Source organism: Ailuropoda melanoleuca, chromosome X (genome assembly GCF_002007445.2).
Source record: "Ailuropoda melanoleuca isolate Jingjing chromosome X, ASM200744v2, whole genome shotgun sequence".
NCBI classification, from domain to species: domain Eukaryota; kingdom Metazoa; phylum Chordata; class Mammalia; order Carnivora; family Ursidae; genus Ailuropoda; species Ailuropoda melanoleuca.
The window spans coordinates 76,385,611-76,402,977 of NC_048238.1; the positions used below are offsets into that span (position 1 = coordinate 76,385,611).

Here is a 17,367-nt window from a genome sequence, read left to right on the forward strand (position 1 = left end):
CACCATACAGTACATCCCTGGTTTTTGATGTAAAGTTCGATGATTCATTAGTTGCGTATAACACCCAGCACCATGCAATACGTGCCCTCCTTACTACTCATCACCAGCCTATCCCATTCCTCCACCCCCCTCCCCTCTGAAGCCCTCAGTTTGTTTCTTAAGAGTCCATAGTCTCTCATGCTTCATTCCCCCTTCTGATTACCCCCGCTTTCTTTATCCCTTTCTTCCCCTACCGATCTTCCTAGTTCTTATGTTCCATAGATGAGAGAAATCATATGATAATTGCCTTTCTCTGCTTGACTTATTTCACTTAGCATTATCTCCTCCAGTGCCGTCCATGTTGCAGCAAATGTTGAGAATTCGTTCTTTCTGATAGCTGAGTAATATTCCATTGTATATATGGACCACAGCTTCTTAATCCAGTCATCTGTTGAAGAGCATCTTGGTTCCTACCACGATTTAGCTATTGTGGACAATGCTGCTATGAACATTGGGGTGCATATGGCCCTTCTCTTCACTACGTCTGTATCTTTGGGGTAAATACCCAGTAGTGCAATGGCTGGGTCATAGGGTAACTCAATTTTTAACTTTTTTTTTTAAAGATTTTATTTATTTATTTGACAGAGATAGAGACAGTGAGTGAGAGAGGGAACACAAGCAGGGGGAGTGGGAGAGGAAGAAGCAGTCTCCCAGCGGAGGAGCCTGATATGGGGCTCGATCCCATAATGCTGGGATCATGCCCTGAGCCGAAGGCAGACGCTTAACCGCTGTGCCACCCTGGCGCCCCTCAATTTTTAACTTTTTAAGGGACCTCCACACTGTTTTCCAGAGTGGCTGTACCAACTTGCATTCCCACCAACAATGTAGGAGGGATCCCCTTTCTCCACATCCTCTCCAGCAATTGCTGTTTCTTGCCTTGTCAATTTTTGCTATTCTAACTGGCGTAAGGTGGTATCTTCATGTGGTTTTGATTTGAATTTCCCTGATGGCTAATGATTTTGAACATTTTTTCATGTGTCTGTTAGCCATTTGTATGTCTTCATTAGAAAAGTGTCTGTTCATATCTTCTGCCCATTTTATGATTTGTTTATTTGTTTCTCGCGTATTGAGTTTGAGAAGTTCTTTGTAGATCTTGGATACCATCCTTTTATCTGTAGTATCATTTGCAAATATCTTCTCCCATTCAGGTCTTTAGTAGCTGTAGCTGTTATCCTACAGTGTAGCTCGAAGGTCATTGAGGAGCGCAGAAGGGGCCCTCCTGAAACAGATTTCCTTGCAGTTTTCTGGTATGTACAGTCACCCCATTTTCTCCGGGAGAGCTCAGCAGCCTGCGTGCAGGGGTGGAACACCTGCTTGAGGCATCCATCCAAGGGTGGGGCTTTGTGAGTAGGGTCAGTGGTGTTGAAGACCCAGAAAGCGAGGGGAGTGTGGGGCTTGGGACAGAGTTTTGGTAACACTGTCACCCACGTTCCTCTTTTCGAGTTTCCAGCCAAGGGCAGGTCACCCAAGGAACAATAACAGAATGGGAAACAGGGTGCTTACTTGATTATTAGCTGCGCAGGCCGACCCAGCGCCTCCAGCACGGGTGGGGCTGGAGCTGGCAGCTTTGGTCCGGACCCTGACCATCTGATATCGCCAGATCTGTACACCGGGCCTGAACCTCTTTCCCACCCAGTCAGAGGAACAGAGGAGCTCGACCGGAAATTTGAACAGGCCTGGCTGCCCGCCAACAGATGAGATGGTTCTGAGATGTGCCTGATGAAAAGTGCGTGCCACCCGTGACGGAGCAGGACCAACCTGCTTTCAAATCCCGGTTCTGTCGCTTACTAGCTGTGTGACCTTGACGAAGTTCCTTAACTTCTCTGTGCTTCAGTGTTTTCATCTGTAAAATAGGAATCGTGCCTATCGCTTAGTTCCCACTATGTAAAGTTGCTCTCCGCATGGTTTCTGTTTGCTAAGGGACCATGACTCTGCCTACCAGTCTCCTAAAATGTGGTCCTAGCCGTTTCTTCAGGTCTCGTCCTTAGCAGGCCACCCCTCGGGGATGAGCTACTGAGGGGGTAGGGAGAAGTGTGGAGCGGCAGGGATGAAGAGGGCCCTCTGCCCACCTGGGAGTTGAGGGGGCTGAATGGTATGGAAGGAAGAACGAGGCAGAGGTCCATGGGAGGTGGGGGTGGGTAGGAATCTAGGGATCAGAGGTCACCAGGAGGTGTGCGGGCTCGTGCCTGGTGGAAATGAGGATATGGAAGCTGAAACCACAGGAGGCTGTGGTCAGAGAAATAGAACTGAGGCGGGCTGGCTGGGGGTGCTCCCTGAAGCTGGTTGTGGGTAGGAAGGTGGCATGGAGGTGCAGATGTGTGGAGTTGAAGAGGTTCAAGAGGCTGGGAGGTTATGGTGTTAGAAGTGGCCCCCGAGCGGGTGGTGAAGTCACCCAGAGCAGTGTTGGCAGGAAAAGACCTGATGTAAAGCCGGAGACTGTAAGCTCAGTGGGACTGCTGTGGGAGGAGTCTGATAGTGACCTGGAGGACGGGGGTGGGGGGCACGGACGGGGTGGGGGGACGACCGTAGTGACAGAGAGAAGGTGAAGCTTTCAAGAAGGAGACAAGAGTAAGCATCCAGAAGCAGTAACAGGAGGGGGATCTTCAGCCCCCCTTCTGCCCACGCGAGCTTGCTGTGAGCACAGGAGGACAAAGAGCCTCCGTTCAGAGCAGCCCAAGGGAGAAGCAGGGTCCTGGGGGAGAGCCAGGGCTCTGTAGGGTGAAGAGGTCCCAGGGTCATGCTGCGCGGGGGTGGCAGGTAGGGAAGGATTTCCTGATGGTGGGGTCAGGACCCGTGGGGCTGGTGACCCAGTTCCCTACTCTGGAAACTCCCTCTCTTTTTCTTCATTCCCGCTGGTTGTTTTGGTTGGGTGGGTATGGTGGTTTTAGTCAGGCAGGGGTTCTTAACATGGGGTCCACGAATAGGAATTAACAGGTCCATTAACTTGGGTGGGAGACATTGATGCTCACCACTGCCTTGAAATCACGGTAGCGGTTCGACTCACTGCTAGAGCTCATTAAAGGCGTTAGTACAGAAACGCGCAAGGACTGTGCTACAGACCTATTTTTCCTAACTTGGTAACTCCGTTTTAACGTCGCTGGCTTCTCCTGTAGCGCTTTGCCTTTTATGCATTTAAAACCCTGTTCGGGGGAGGGGTTCACTAGTGTCCTATGTTGTCAGGGGGATCTGTGCGGCGGCGGGGGGGGGGGGCTCTCGGAGGGGCTCCTGGAGGGTGAAGAAGCCCTGCCTTGAGGCTACTTGGAAACCCCTTTCTACTTCACTAGAGGGAGCTCTCGTTTCAGAATTGGGGAGCTGGGACTTGAGGCTTAACACAGGTTAAGGAAGGTGTTTTGAAGCACGGGCAAATCAGATGTCCTTTGGGAACATTTCAGGAAACTGGGGTGTAAGAACCCCAAGTTGATGCAGGCAAACCACATGTCTCTGGAGATAAGCTTTAAAAACTTAACCTCCTGGAGGGTGAGGGTTGGGACACAGCCAGTGTGCTAGTTTCTAGGACAGTTAAAACGAGAATACTGTGGCCAGTGATGGCTTAAAAATTGAAAACTGGCCTCAAGGTCATACTGACCTCAGCCTGCCTGTTTCTTCCCCACCCCGCCCATTAGCTCATCCCCCCCTCTTGTCTAACTAGCCTTAGGGTTCTGGGAACATTCTCTTTGTCTGGCTTCCCACTTCCGCTTTGCGGGCCAAGCGAAGGGCCGGGGGAAGGCTAGGGGGGCGCGGGCAGATTCTGAAAGCTTCTGCAGGGTCCGTGGGGTGAGGGAAGAGCTGGGGAATTTGAAAAACTGGCCAACGGCTGAGGCTTGTGCCGGTGGTTGGATTGGAGAGTTTGCAACGACCGTGGGATTTTCCCCATGGAAGAGGCAGGAATTGGGGCACAGGCGTGCTTTGTAGGAGCAGAGGATTAAGTCAAGTCCTTCCCACTGTCATTGTAGCCGCTTCCAGGAGGCACTGCTTCTCACATGGGGCCAGATTGGGGTCCCTCTCCTGGATTCAGGTCTCTGGGGCAGGGCCCAGGCATCTGCATTTTCTACACGCTCTCAAGGACAAGGGTTCTCACAGGGTAGTCCTCGGACCAGCAGTAGCAGCCGCCTAGCTGGGGAACTTATTAGGAATACAAATTCTTGGGTTCCTGACTCTAGGTCCCACCCCAGGCCCCCTGAATCAGAAACACTGGGGTGGCACCCCAAAAGTTCCCTTGTGCCAAGCCCTCCAAGGGAGTTCCGATGCCAGCTGAAGTCAGGGATGCTGACACAGGCTGAAGGTTAGGCCTCATTGCCTTGATGATCCAAGAGTCGCCCCCCACTTGCTGACACTAACCGCATAATGCGTGTGAGGCACCATGGCGTGTTAGGGGTTTCAATACCACTTTTCTGTAGAGTATCTCTGTGGTCCTTTGGCTTTTCTATTCCTCCAGCACTCCTGGAAGGTAAAGAGGGCTGGAAACTTCCCCGCAAGCGGGACAGTGCTGCTTAGAGGGGTTTCGATCCACACATGGATGGGAGCGGGTGCTGGGACCTGGGTCTCTGGACTCCATTGCTGAGCTAGGCCGGGTCCACCTGTTGGATTCTTTGCCACTCAGGGCCCTCACTCCATGGGCTGTTGGCAGAGGGCTGGCTGGGATCCTCAGAGATGAAGGGGGGTCTATAAGTTGCCTTAGCCAGAGGCTGCATGGCCCAGTCAGCCCCCACTTAGGCACTTTGAGGGTGAAGCCTGACCTGAGTGGGCTCTCCAGCCCCTCAGGATAGGAGGTCGACAAGATGGACCTTCCACATGGACATCTGCCTCGGGGCAGCCTCTTGTACGTTGGACGGACTAGAAGGCACAGTTCATTTGGTCAGATGCCTGAATGAAGGGGAGCTTGACTTGGACCTGCGCTCAATGGCAAGAATGGGAAATACCATATCCGTGGTCATCTTGGGGTCATGCCCTCGGTGGCAAAGTCTTGCAGGAGCTCAAAATGGAGGCATCTCATGGAGAGGGCACAAAGCTTCAGGATACCATTTTTGTTAGGAACTAAACTAGTCATTCTCTTCCCTGTTCCTAAACCCACACCTTCTCTCACATTCTCCATCCCACTGAGTGGTACCACCATCCACTCATCACCTGGGCCAGAAATCTGCAGATAATCGTTGGAGCTTCACTCCTCTTTTCCTCCACATCCAGTCAGTGACCAGATGCTGTCAATTTGACCTCCTGGTCATTTCTCAGATCCACTCCCTGTACTCCTCCTTTAGTTCAGATGGCATCATCCCTGACTTGTTCAGTTGCAGCAGCCTCAACACTGGTGTCCCTGCCTCTGGCCTCGCTCTACTTTGGTCAGCAGCCAGACTGCAAGCTCTGCCCCTTGCTTCAGCAGCACCTGGGAGCCAGTTAGAAATGCAGACTCGAAGTCCCCATCCCAGATGTTTGGAACCTACCCTTGACCAAGATCTCAAGGTGATTTGTAAAGTCCAAAATCTCTCACGTGGCAAACAGAGTTCTTCACAACCCTGCTCCCATCTTCTGTTTTTCCCGCTCTCCTACATGATAGTCCAATGATACTGAACTGCAGAAAGTTCTCGAACATACTGGGCTGCTCACTTCATTCTTTCTGCAGATCTTTATCGAACCCCTACTTTGTGTCAGGCACTTGCTGGGGATAAAGCAGTGAGCAAAACATACATATCCTTGTTTTCACGGAGTTTACATTGTTGTGGAAGGAGACAGTAAAGAAACAAGTGAAGCATATAGTAAGTCAGATAACGTTAAGTGCCAGAGAGGAAGAGGTAAAGCAGAGTAAAGGGTACAGGGATGCTGAATGGTTGGGGAAGCTGCAGTTTTAAATGCAGTAGCCTCATTTAAAGGGAAGGTCTCACTGAGAATGTGACATTTGAGTGAAGGCTTGTAGGTGAGGGACTGAGCCATTGGATACCTGGAGGAGGAATATGCCAAGAAGAGCAAAGAAGTGTATAGGCCCTGACATAGGAGTATTTCTAGAATATTCCAGCAACAGCAGGTGGGTCAGTGTGTCCAGAGCCATGTGAAGGAAGGGGATACGTTGTAGGAGATGAGGTCAGAGAAGTGCTATAGATGAGGGGCAGATCATATATGAAGGCCTCACAGACCATAGTAGGAAGGACTTGGCATTTTAGTCTTAGGGAGGTGGGCAGCCGTTGGAGGGTTTTGTGCTGTGGACTCACATGATCCAAATGAAAGTTTGAAGGGGTCACCCAGTTGCTATGCTGAAATTAGACCGCAGGGGCACAGGGATAAAAGCAGGGAGACCTGTAAGTGATGTGTGTGATAACTCAAGCCGGAGATGCGAGTGGCTGGGGTACTGACAGGAGAGCCAGAGAAGGGTCGTTGGATTCTGGATACATGCTGAAGATGCAGCCAGGAGGATTTGCTGATGGGTCAGATGTAGGGTGTGAGAGAAGGAGGGGTCAAGGATGACTCTCGGAGGTTTATGACCCGAGTAACTTAGATGGAAGACCATTCTTTGAGATCAGGAAGACTAGGAGGAGGGATTTGTGCTTGTTTACTGTTTTGGGGGGTTGGCGGTGGCTAGGGGTGGAAGTAACAAACATCCCGAAATGTAGTGGCTTAAAGCAATGACTTATCATTGGACTACACCAAACTAAAAAGCTACTGCATACTGAGGGCAACCTATTGAATGGGAGCAGGAATTTGCAAATGATAGATCTGCTAAGGGGTTAGTATCCAAGATGTATGAAGACTTACACCGCTGAACACCAAAAGACTGAATAATCCAATTAAAAATGGGCAGAAGACCTAAATAGACATTTTTTTCCAAAAAAAAACATACAGATGGCCAACAGACACATGAAGCGGTGCTCAGTGTCACACATCATCAGGGAAATGCAAATCTAAACCACAGTGAGATACCACCTCGCCCCTGTCAGAATGGCTAGTATCAAAAAGGCAAGAAACAGCAAGTGTTGGCGAGGATGTGGAGAAAAGGTCACCCTTCTGCACTGCTGGTGGGAATGCAAGCTGGTGCAGCCACTGTGGAAAACAGTATGGGGGTTCCTCAAAACATTAAAAATAAAAATACCGTACAACCCAGTAATTCCGCTACTGGGTATCTATCCAAGGAAACTGCAAACACTAATTGGAAAAGATCTATGCACTCCTCTGTTTATTGCGGCATTGTTGACAATAGCCGAGGTATGGAAGTGACCCGAGTGTCCATCAGTAGATGAATAGATAAAGAAGATGTGGTACACACACACACACACACACACACACACACACACACACACACACACACAGAGTAGGATATTACTCGGCCATAACAAAAGGAGACCTTGCCATTTGTGACAGCACGGATGGACCTAAGGGTATTTTGCTAAGTGAAGTAAGCCAAAAAAAAAAAAAGACAAATACCTTATGATTTCATTTATATATAGAATCTGAAAAACAAAACAGATGAACAAACAAACAAAAACAGAAACAGACCCCTAGATACAGAGAGCAGACTGGTGGTTGCCAGAGGGAAGGGGCTTCGGGGAGATGGGCAAAATTGGTGAAGGGGATTAAGAGGTACCCCAAAAAACCCCAGCGATGTCCTATTTTTCACAACTGTGGGTTGACTGGGTCATTCGTTGTTATGGACCAAATGTTTGTGCCCCTGCCCCCGCAAATTCTTATGTTGAAATCCTAGCTCTCAATGTGATTGTATTTGGACATAGAGCCTTTGGGAGGTAATTAGGTTCCATTAGGTTATGAGGGTGGGGCCCTCATGAATGGGATTGGCGCTCTTAGAAGAGGCCAGAGACCTCCCTAGCCCCTGCCGCCTTGTGAGGCCACAGCAAAAAGATGGCTGTCCTGTGAGTCAGGAAGTGGGCTCTCCCCAGACACGAGTCTGCCTGCACACTTGATCTTAACACTTTATAGCTTTCAGAACTGTGAAAAAAGAAATGTCTGTTGTTTAAAGCCACCCTATCTATGGTATTTTGTTATGGAGGCCCTTGCTGACTAAGATAGTTTTCTACTGCTCCTGCCTGGGCTCACCTGGAGCAGTTGGGATAGCTGGGCCTGTCTATCCACAAGGCCTTTCGTGGCGTGGCGGTCTCAGGGCAACATTCCAAGAGGGCACACGTGCTTATCAAGCCTCCAATGGCATCTTTTGTGATGATGTCCCGTGGGTCAAAGCAAGTTGCGTGACAGCCTCGTGGGCCATGTGGCCCGATCGGCGTGGGAGAGGAATACATAGGGGTGTGGTTACTGGGAAGGCATGACTTCTGGGGAGCCAGTACAGTGATCATCTACCATAGAAGCCACAGTCCGAAGTCGGGTTTAGGAATGTGAGATCCCTTCGGCGCACCTGGGTGGCACAGTCGTTAAGCGTCTGCCTTTGGCTCAGGGCGTGATCCCGGCGTTCTGGGATCGAGCCCCACATCAGGCTCCTCCGCTGGGAGTCTGCTTCTTCCTCTCCCACTCCCCCTGCTTGTGTTCCCCCTCTCTCGTAAAATAAATAAATAAAATCTCAGGAAAAAAAAAGGAATGTGAGATCCCTGTTTAGGTATCCCAGTGCAGATATTGAGCAGGCTACGAGATGTGTGAGCCTGGAGTTCCAGGCAGAGGTCCAGGCTGAGATGTGCACGTTGGAGTCATCAGCACATAGATTGTATTCAAGCCATGAGACTGGTTGAAACTGCCCAGAGAATGAAAGTGTATAGGGAGGAGAAAACCTCTGAATTCTGCAGCCTGACCCTCCATCGTTTAGAGGTCAGGGAGAAGGGGAGGAGCCGCTAGAGGGGATGGAGAAGAAGCAGGCTGTGGAGCAGGAGGAGAACGAAGAGAGAGCAGTATCCCGGAAGCCAGCTGAAGAATGCTTCCAGAACAGAAAGGTATGTAAGATGAAGCCTGAGAATTGACCATTGGATTCTGCAGTGGAAAGGTTATTTGTGACGCTGCGGGGAGCTGTGTTTGGTGGAGTGGGTGGAGGGGGGAGGTAGGAGCAGAAGCCGAATTAGAGCAGGTTAAGAGAGAATGGGAGGAGAGGAATTGTGGACAGGGAGTGTGGACACGTAGTGTCAAAAAAAAAAAAAAAGATTTGAGTCATGAATGTAATTTCTAATGTTCTAGTAGCCACACTCAGAAAAGGTAAAAGAAACTGGTGTCATTAATTTTAATAACATCTTTTCTGTCGTATTTAACCCAGTCTATCTAAAACATTCTCATTCCAGTGTAACCAGCACAAAATTATTACCGGGATATTTTACATCCTTTGAAATCCAGTGTGTATGTTACACCAACAGCTCATGTCAATCACACTAGCCACCTCTCAAGGGCTTAGTATCCACACGTGGCCAGGAGCTACCATATTGGATGAGCCAAGCATATAGAAATCATTCAAGGAGTTTTGTTCAACAGGGACCGAGGATTGAGGGAGAAGCGAGGTCAGGTGTTTGCAGTGGCTGGAGCGATACTGAGTAGCTGAAAGGGGACAGGATCTGGATACAAAGGGGAAGGCTGGCCTTGGCTGGGGTCCTGAGCAGGTCATCATGGTAACGGGGGTGAAGGCAGAGCGCATCGGCCGCTGATGCACGTACGTGGTTAGAGGCAATGATGAGAGCTTTGAAATTTTCTTTTAAAGATTTTATTTATTTGAGAGACAGAGTGAGACAGAGAGAACACGAGCCTGAGGAGGGGCAGAGGGAGAAGCAGACTTACTGTTGAGCAGGGAGCCTGATGCGGGCCTCAATCCTGGGACTCCAGGATCATGACCTGAGCCACAGGCAGACACCTAACCAACTGAGTCACCCAGGTGTCCCAGCTTTGAAAGTTTTTTTGCCTGACCCTCTCTTTCTCAGTGAAGTAGGAAGCAAGGTCATCGTCTGAGAGTGAGGATGGGATAGAACTATTGGAGGTTTGGGAAGAAAGGAGACCATAGTAAGTTGTTGCCTGAGAGAGTGAATGGACAGGGGAGATGTAGTGTGATTGCCTGGCAACGTGAAGAATGCACTTGAGGTCTGCGATCACGAATTTGAAGTGAGAACAGTCAGCACTGTTGTTTTTCTCCAGACACATTCAGCTGTGTGGGTGCAAGCAAGGAAGAGGAGCAGATTGAAATTAACCAGGGCTGGTTTGTGGGGTTTTTTTTTTCCCCAAGATGAGTACGATCATGAGAGGCACCGTGGAGCCAAAGGTGTATGCCAGAGGCCTTAGAATGACGGGCCATGGACTCTAAGGAGGGAAGCAGGAGCGTGAGGCACAGCAGGAAGATGGTGGGACTTACCAATCACAGATTCCAGCTGGGCCAAAGTGTCGGGGTCAGGGTGAGAGTGTAAGCTGGAAAGAGAGAAGTGGTAGTTGAAGAGGGAATATATGACCTATGGGGGCAGATATTCACAATTCTGAGGTCTCAGGCATGACCATGGGAGTGAGTGGCTGAGGCGCCATAGAGGACAAGGTCACTGAGGAGAGAACTGAGAGACCGGGATACTAGAAGGTTCATCCAGGCATATGTTGAAATCCTCAAGAAATAGGACAGGGATGGTTTTGGAGAGAGTGGTACCAAGCCAGGTACTAACATTCTCAAGGGACGTTGAGGGCCACGACCCGTATGTCTGTAGACAGCCACAAAAGGGAAGAGTAGTGGGGTGGTACGGGATGGTGGTGGGAGGGTTTTAGGGAGGAAGGGGGCCAGTGGTCTGGGAACAGCAATGCAAAGAAAGAAGTTACCTATTCTGCATACGTGGGCCAAAGGAGAAAAACCAGTGAGACTCCTTTCAAAGGCCAGAGGGGAAGCAGGCTCCTCATGGGCAGAGGTAGGGTGGGTGAGAGCAAAAGCATGAAGGGGATGTTCAGAGAAGTGACTGAAATATTGGGAATTTGGGTAATGATTTCTCTGTGACTTTGCATATTCTGTTCCCTTTCCCTGGAATTCCCTTCCTTGTACTCCTGAAAAAAACTTCTCTTCAGGTTTTACCACCTAGCTCCTGCACCACTCTTTTCCTGAAATCGCTATAGCCGAGAGTATGTGGCCAGCATGTCGCCAAAGCCAGGGGCAGTATTGGTCTCTACCTCTATAGACAAGTGTGCTCCCAGTGGAATTTTCGTTGACAGCGGGACATAATTCCTTTACGTGTAAATTGTTGCATGTGGATGGCGGGCTCATCTTGTCTTCGATCCTGTCTTCTTGGGCAGGGGGTCCTCTCCTGGCAACGATCAGTGCTTTAATCTCATTCCATGGAGTCTTCCTTGTTGATCTCTACACTCCAAGCTCAGTCCAGGCCATTTCTCTCCTGAGCTCTCCCCATAGACACCCCGTAGGCATTCAGTGTCAGCACGCTCCCCACTGAACTCCTCTCTCCCCTAACTCAGCTCAGTTACTGAAGTCATAGACTTGGGAGGCGCCCCTCTTGTGCTTCTTCAGAACCCACCTCAGCTGTCATCTCCAGCTACCCTTCCTCTGTGTCCCCGACTTACTGCGCTTACCTGATGATACCACCTCATGGTTCAGCCTTTTATTTTTTAAAAGATTTTTTAAATCTATTTGAGAGAGAGAGCGAGAGAGAGCATGAGTGGGGGGAGGGGCAGAGGGAGAGGGATAAGCACGTGGAGCCCAATGTGGGGCTTGATCCCCTGAGATCAAGACCTGAGCCGAAATCAAGAGTTGGACGGATAACCGACTGAGCCACCCAGCCGCCGCCCCCCACCCCAACCATTGTTCGCTCGTAAGTGCCGGGCAGTCGTCAGGGGCGAGGAGCATCTTTGCCCCCTTATCGCCACTGCCTAGCATGGGGTCTTGTGCCCAGTGTCGGATGAAGTGAATGAGTCGAAGGGAGCAGGACAAAGACCAGGGAAGTGGGCGCCACCCTGCCCAGCCTCATCTGGTTGGTGTAAGTCCTTCCTGGGTGGGACCATAGGACAGGAGAGAGGGCCCCTGGGAGGCCTCTGGGGATCTGTCTTTGCTGCTGCTGGTGGTGCAGGTGACTTCTTTCCCGGCACGCATGACGCTTCCTTCTGGCAGAAATCGATTTCAGAAAAAGCTGTTATCTTGGATCCCCCCACCTTTAGAGATGAAATGCTTCTATCCTCCTGGGATATACGACACTAGCAGAAAATGTCACATTTCTTTCTTAAAGTAGAAAAAAAAAGTTTTATGTGTTTAATTTTTCCGAAAGTGCTTAAGTTTCTCTTTTCCTTTAGAAGAAGACTGGTTTTTCACTTGGATTATCCCAAGGGCCACATTCAGGTATATGGGGAGAAAAAGGAATGATGCGCATTTGCATACAATTTGCGTACATCTATGTAGAGTGGATCATTTATTCTCAGAGTGCTTGCTTGCTTTTCTGGGGTTTTTTTGTTGTTTTTTAGTTTCAGAGAAATTGAATCTTTGATTATCTGTACAATGAAAAGAACCAACAACAGTGAAAAGGCAGTGGAAAGCCTCCCCCCATCTTTCCAGAGAAGATCACTTCTTTGCAAAGTTCTCTGGCTTCTCCCAGTCCTTTTGGAGATTTTGGATGGCTGTGGTTTTGCCATGATAAAAATAGCAGCCGCCTGCTGTGTGCCAGGCAAGCTGCTCTATTTACTTTTCTGTATCTCTTATTCTACTCGGCAGCCCCGAGAGGTGGATGTTACCTCCAGTCTTCACACAGGAAATGGTCTGAGGGGGCAGCACGATCTGCCCCAGGTCCCCCCCTAGGCAGTGGCAGAGGCGGGAGTCACACCCGTGGCTGTCTGCCCCCAAGCCCTGTGTGTTAAACCATTAGGCTCTGTTTTCCATCCCTGACATGTTGCTTGGTGTTCCAACTTTGACACTTGCCATGACCAGCCACGGACTGTTTCACACACGCTCATGGTTTGGTTGTCACTTGAATGGCGGTTGCACAATATCGAGGTGCCAGAGTTCACCTTATCTCCCCATTTGGTTTGTTTCCAGGTCCTCGGTGTTACAGGTGGCACAGGTGTAAATATCTTTGTGCAAATAAGGGTAGTCTGTTGGGTTCTTTAGGTATTCAGCGGAAGTCCTCAAAGTAGGATTGCTGAGCCAAAGGGTTTGATAGAGGTTGATGATTCTCTGGAAGGCCTGTGCCGGTCGTTCGCTCACACCCTCGTGAGTTTTGGAGTGCCCACTGTGTACCAGGTGCTGCAGGTAAAGGGGGGATTCCGAAATGGCCCCTCATTCATAGAACTGACATCCTGGTGTGGGGCGGATGGGGCAACCCAAAGTGGATGGTAGTAAAGTGGGGGTTGGGGCAAGGGGCAGTGAGAACGTGGACCCCGGGCCCTGTCTGAATGTGCCTCTCCCCCATAGCGTTGGGCAGGGACTGTGGGGCAGGGGAGGAGCGCGATGAGGAGAAGGGCTGCCCAGCGGTCCGGGCCTCATCCCGGCTTTCCCCAGGTCTGTGGCTGAGCTACCTCGAGGCTGAGGACCTCCTGGTCGCCCCACACCCTTTCCTGCGGTGGCCACCTGGCCTACAGGACCCGTCACTGCTGCCCAGCTGCCAGTAGGGGGAGCCAAGCAGAGGATGGAGGGAAGTAGCTTGGGACTTGAGAGGTGGGACTCGAGAGGCATGAGCCGGAGCCTGAGCACCTGCTGGTCCTCCAGGTCCCCTCTTCCCCGCAGTCTCCCCAGCAGCCAGGCGGACAACACGGTGCCCGATTCCCATTCATTCTGCAGACAGGAAGGTGCGCAAAGTGTAAGTGCGCAGCTCAGTGTCTTCTCGCACACCAAGCGCTGTGCCAGACGCTAGGGACACAGAAACGCATCCGACAGGGTCCCCCCCTTCCCGGGGCGCTCTGGTCTAGACGGGTAGACAGACAAGGAAAGAGACCATTCGACTTGGTGTGGTGGCGGTCTGGACAAGTGGCAACAGGGCACCAAGCAGCGAGTGGCCTGGCAGCGTGTGAGGGCCCAGCGCCCTGATCTGACTTTGGCGGTGGCATTACCCATTTCCCGGCCTTCAGTGTCTCCATGTCTAACCGAGAGGAATTGTCGATGCCCTCCAGGGGCCTTCTGACTCACAGGTGCTGTGGGCCTGGCTCTTGTGCCCATGGCAAGCCCGAGCTTCTCCCCCAGAAGACCCGCCTGGCTTCAGGCACCCCACCTCACTCCTTCTTCTTGCCACACTCCACCCTCCGCCCCCATGGTCTTCCTTGATGTTCTGCCTCTAGCCTTCCTCTCCCGGTCCACATGTGCCCCCGTGTCTTTAGTGGCTGTCGGGTGCTGCTGACAGCTACGTCTGGATGTTCAGCCCCACCCTCTCCGTTGAGTGTGTGACGTGACTTAAATTAGGTCATGTCATCTCCCCAACAACCTTATGAAGTAGGCAATGGCACCTCATTTTATAGATGAGTGAGACTGAGTGAAACATGTCCACTTGGATATTCTGCAGACGCCTTGATTTCAGCATGTCTGAAATTGGCCTCATCGTCTCCTTAACTTCTGCCCCAGTGTGCCTTCTCCTCTCTTCTCTGTCACAATCGGTGGCACCATCAACCCAATGAGGCCCAAGCTGGAGGCCTTTCTAGATTTGTCCATCCTCACCCTCCCTCCCCAGCATCCATCCTGGTGAGATTTTCTTCTACTTCTCTCCAGCCCTACCTCTGTGACCTTTGAGGGCCGTCCATTCCCTTCCCTCTTTGGGTTCCTGCAGCAGCCTCGTTATCCACCCCCTGCCTCGACATTCTCCGCCTCCACTCTGTCCCCCGCACCGGCCCCAGGACCTTTCTCAGGCACATGTCTGATCACATCACTTTCCTGCTGCTTCCTGTGGCTCTGCGGCTGGCCATCCACAGGCTGAAGTCCATCCAAGAAGACGTGTTTTGTTTGGTCCGAAGAGGATTCTTAAAACATTTTGAATTATTGGCCAACGTTAAAAAAATCAGGAAATTCCACACGAAAGTTCATACTTCTGGCTCCTCTTGCAAAACGGAAAAAACTGGCAATTCTGGGAACATGTCCCAGCAGGTCAGTGGTTGGATGGAGCTGAGTGGCAGTTGCCATCTTTAGAAGGGACACAGGCTCTCCAGTTGGCCAGTCCCCAGCATCCTTAGCGTCTCTTAGTCTCTGGTCAGTCTCATCTCCCAGTTGCCTGAGACTTGTGGCTTCAGGGCTCATGACCCTGCAGGTATGTGATGAAGTCCAAGCCGGGCCTCAACCAACATCCTAGTCTACTCCTGCTTGCCACCCCACCGCACCCTCCGCTGTGGCCTCAACTCTTACCCATGGTTCTCTGAATTGCCTTGCGCCCAGGAGCTCATGTCTGCCTGTCTGCCTTTGTGGGAGCTGCTGGCTCTGGAATGCCTAGGCCCCTGGCTTATCCTTCAGGACTGCTCTATGCCCCCTCTACTAAGAAGCAGTCCTTGTTCCTACATCTTCCCCCCTCCCCCGCCTCCAGCTGAGTTCTGTCTTCCCATGATAATGCGGCCCAGGCCACAGGCATCCCACCATCACACGGCATTATCATTGTTGATTGGCCTGTCTGCCTCCCCCGGTGGACTAGGAGTCTGGGGTTGTCGGGAGCCTGTCTTCTTCATCTTCCTATCCCCAAAGGTTAGCACGGAGCTTGGAAACATAATAGGTGCCTGATAACTGGTGAATGATTGGATGAGACCATAGAGGACAGACTTGGGAACACGGAACGCCAGGATGGAATGCTGCCACCTGCTTGCTTGGGATAGAGGGTTCCAGCTTCGTTTCATTCTGGAGCAACCCCCCTGCCCGAGTCCCCATTCAGAGTGGCCCCCATAGCATCCTCTAAGCCATAGTTCCTAGTGACACCGGAGGGAAAATACATCGTTCTTGCTATCCCAGGCAGGAGGGAGCTGTGTAACCGTCAGCAAGTGGCACCGCCGCTGGATACAGCACATTCCGTAGTTATCTGAGGCGTGATGACCATGTGTCAGTGTCACGATAGCATCTGACACCCATCGAGCACTCACACTGGACCAAATTCTAGACTATGAGCACACAGCCCATTATTCCCTTCGTTCCTTGCCATAACTGTAAGAAGTAGGTAGGACTGCTATCCTCGTCTTCCAGATGGGAAAACTGAGACTTAGGGAGTTTTCACAACTTCTCCAGGGCCACACAGCCTGGACGTGGTAGAATCTAGATTTGAACCCAAACCTGTGGGCCATGAAAGTGGACCTTCCCAACCACCATGCCACACTTCCCCGAAGACATCTCTCTTTAGAAACATGAGGGAAAGATGGAAATAAATGTGAAAGTGAAGGGTGCGCCATTATATATACAGTTACACTCCAATTAGTAATTAAGAAAAAAAAAACAGGGGCGCCTGGGTGGCACAGCGGATAAGCGTCTGCCTTTGGCTCAGGGCATGATCCCGGCATTATGGGATCGAGCCCCACATCAGGCTCCTCCGCTATGAGCCTGCTTCTTCCTCTCCCACTCCCCCTGGCTTGTGTTCCCTCTCTCGCTGGCTGTCTCTACCTCTGTCGAATAAATAAATAAAATCTTTAAAAAAAAAAAAAGAAAAGAAAAAAAAAACCAAACCAAATCTTGAGGCATAGGGAAAACAACATACCCCCACAAGTTAGCAGCATTGCGTGTGGGGAGTAGAACGCCGGGGATGTGGTTTTCTTCATTTTCTCCATCTCGTTTCGACTCCTGTAACATTTTCTAAATTTCTCTAATGAGCATGCATTCCTTTCATCATTAAAAAAAAAAAATCCTCCCTCTGAAACGGCCCCGGCAGCGTGTGGCAGAACAGGGGTTGGGAAGGGGGCTGGCTGGAGTCGCCAGCACATCAGCCGGCCCGTCTTCTACGTAGCGAGGGGGGGCAATCCGCTGGCAGCAGCTGTGGCCTCGGCACCTGTACCCTCGAGGGGCAAAGGAGAAGTGAGTCTCACCATCTCCCCTTTTCCTCCAGGTGCTTACACCCCAGAGCCCCTCAGCAGTTTCCGGTGGGCCCTTCTCTCAACTGGCCTCATGTTCTTTTACCACTTCAGCGTCTTGCAGATCCTGGGCCTGGTAAGTTTGGTTTGGTCCCCTTCGATCCCCGTCTGTGCGGAGTTCTCCATAAATCTTGATAATCCTGGTTGGCGCTGGCGTATCGTTTTGTTTTGAAAATACAAGATGCCAAAGGCCAGGATGTCATTGTTGTGTCTGGGTTGCTGATTTATGATCCACGGCCTGGGCCTCTCCAAAGGGTTTTCGGAAGCCTTCAGTATTGACCGTTTCTTTCATCCCTGGGGAGGCAATGATGCCCTTCGCTGGCTACCACCCGGGTCGGGAAATGGTGAGCCGCAACTGGAAAGTGATTTGCTATAGACCCCGTGGGGGGGAGGCAGGACCTTGACCCTGGCCTGGACCTGGAGAGGAGGCTT

The 17,367-nt window shown here is 51.0% G+C and overlaps 2 protein-coding genes across 5 annotated transcripts in view; one reads left to right on the forward strand and one right to left on the reverse strand.

The window, feature by feature from the left end:
- The window catches only part of TMEM164 (transmembrane protein 164), a 160,399-nt gene that overhangs the window by 137,327 nt on the left and 5,705 nt on the right, over positions 1–17,367 (forward strand). For all 4 annotated transcript variants that reach the window (XM_011230847.3, XM_011230846.3, XM_034649000.1 and 1 more), the window contains one exon: positions 16,911–17,011. In XM_011230847.3, the coding sequence (XP_011229149.1) occupies positions 16,911–17,011 (101 nt within the window). The remainder of the gene's footprint in view (positions 1–16,910; positions 17,012–17,367) is intronic.
- Positions 1–17,367, reverse strand: part of AMMECR1 (AMMECR nuclear protein 1) — a 148,313-nt gene that overhangs the window by 969 nt on the left and 129,977 nt on the right. The window lies entirely within an intron of this gene.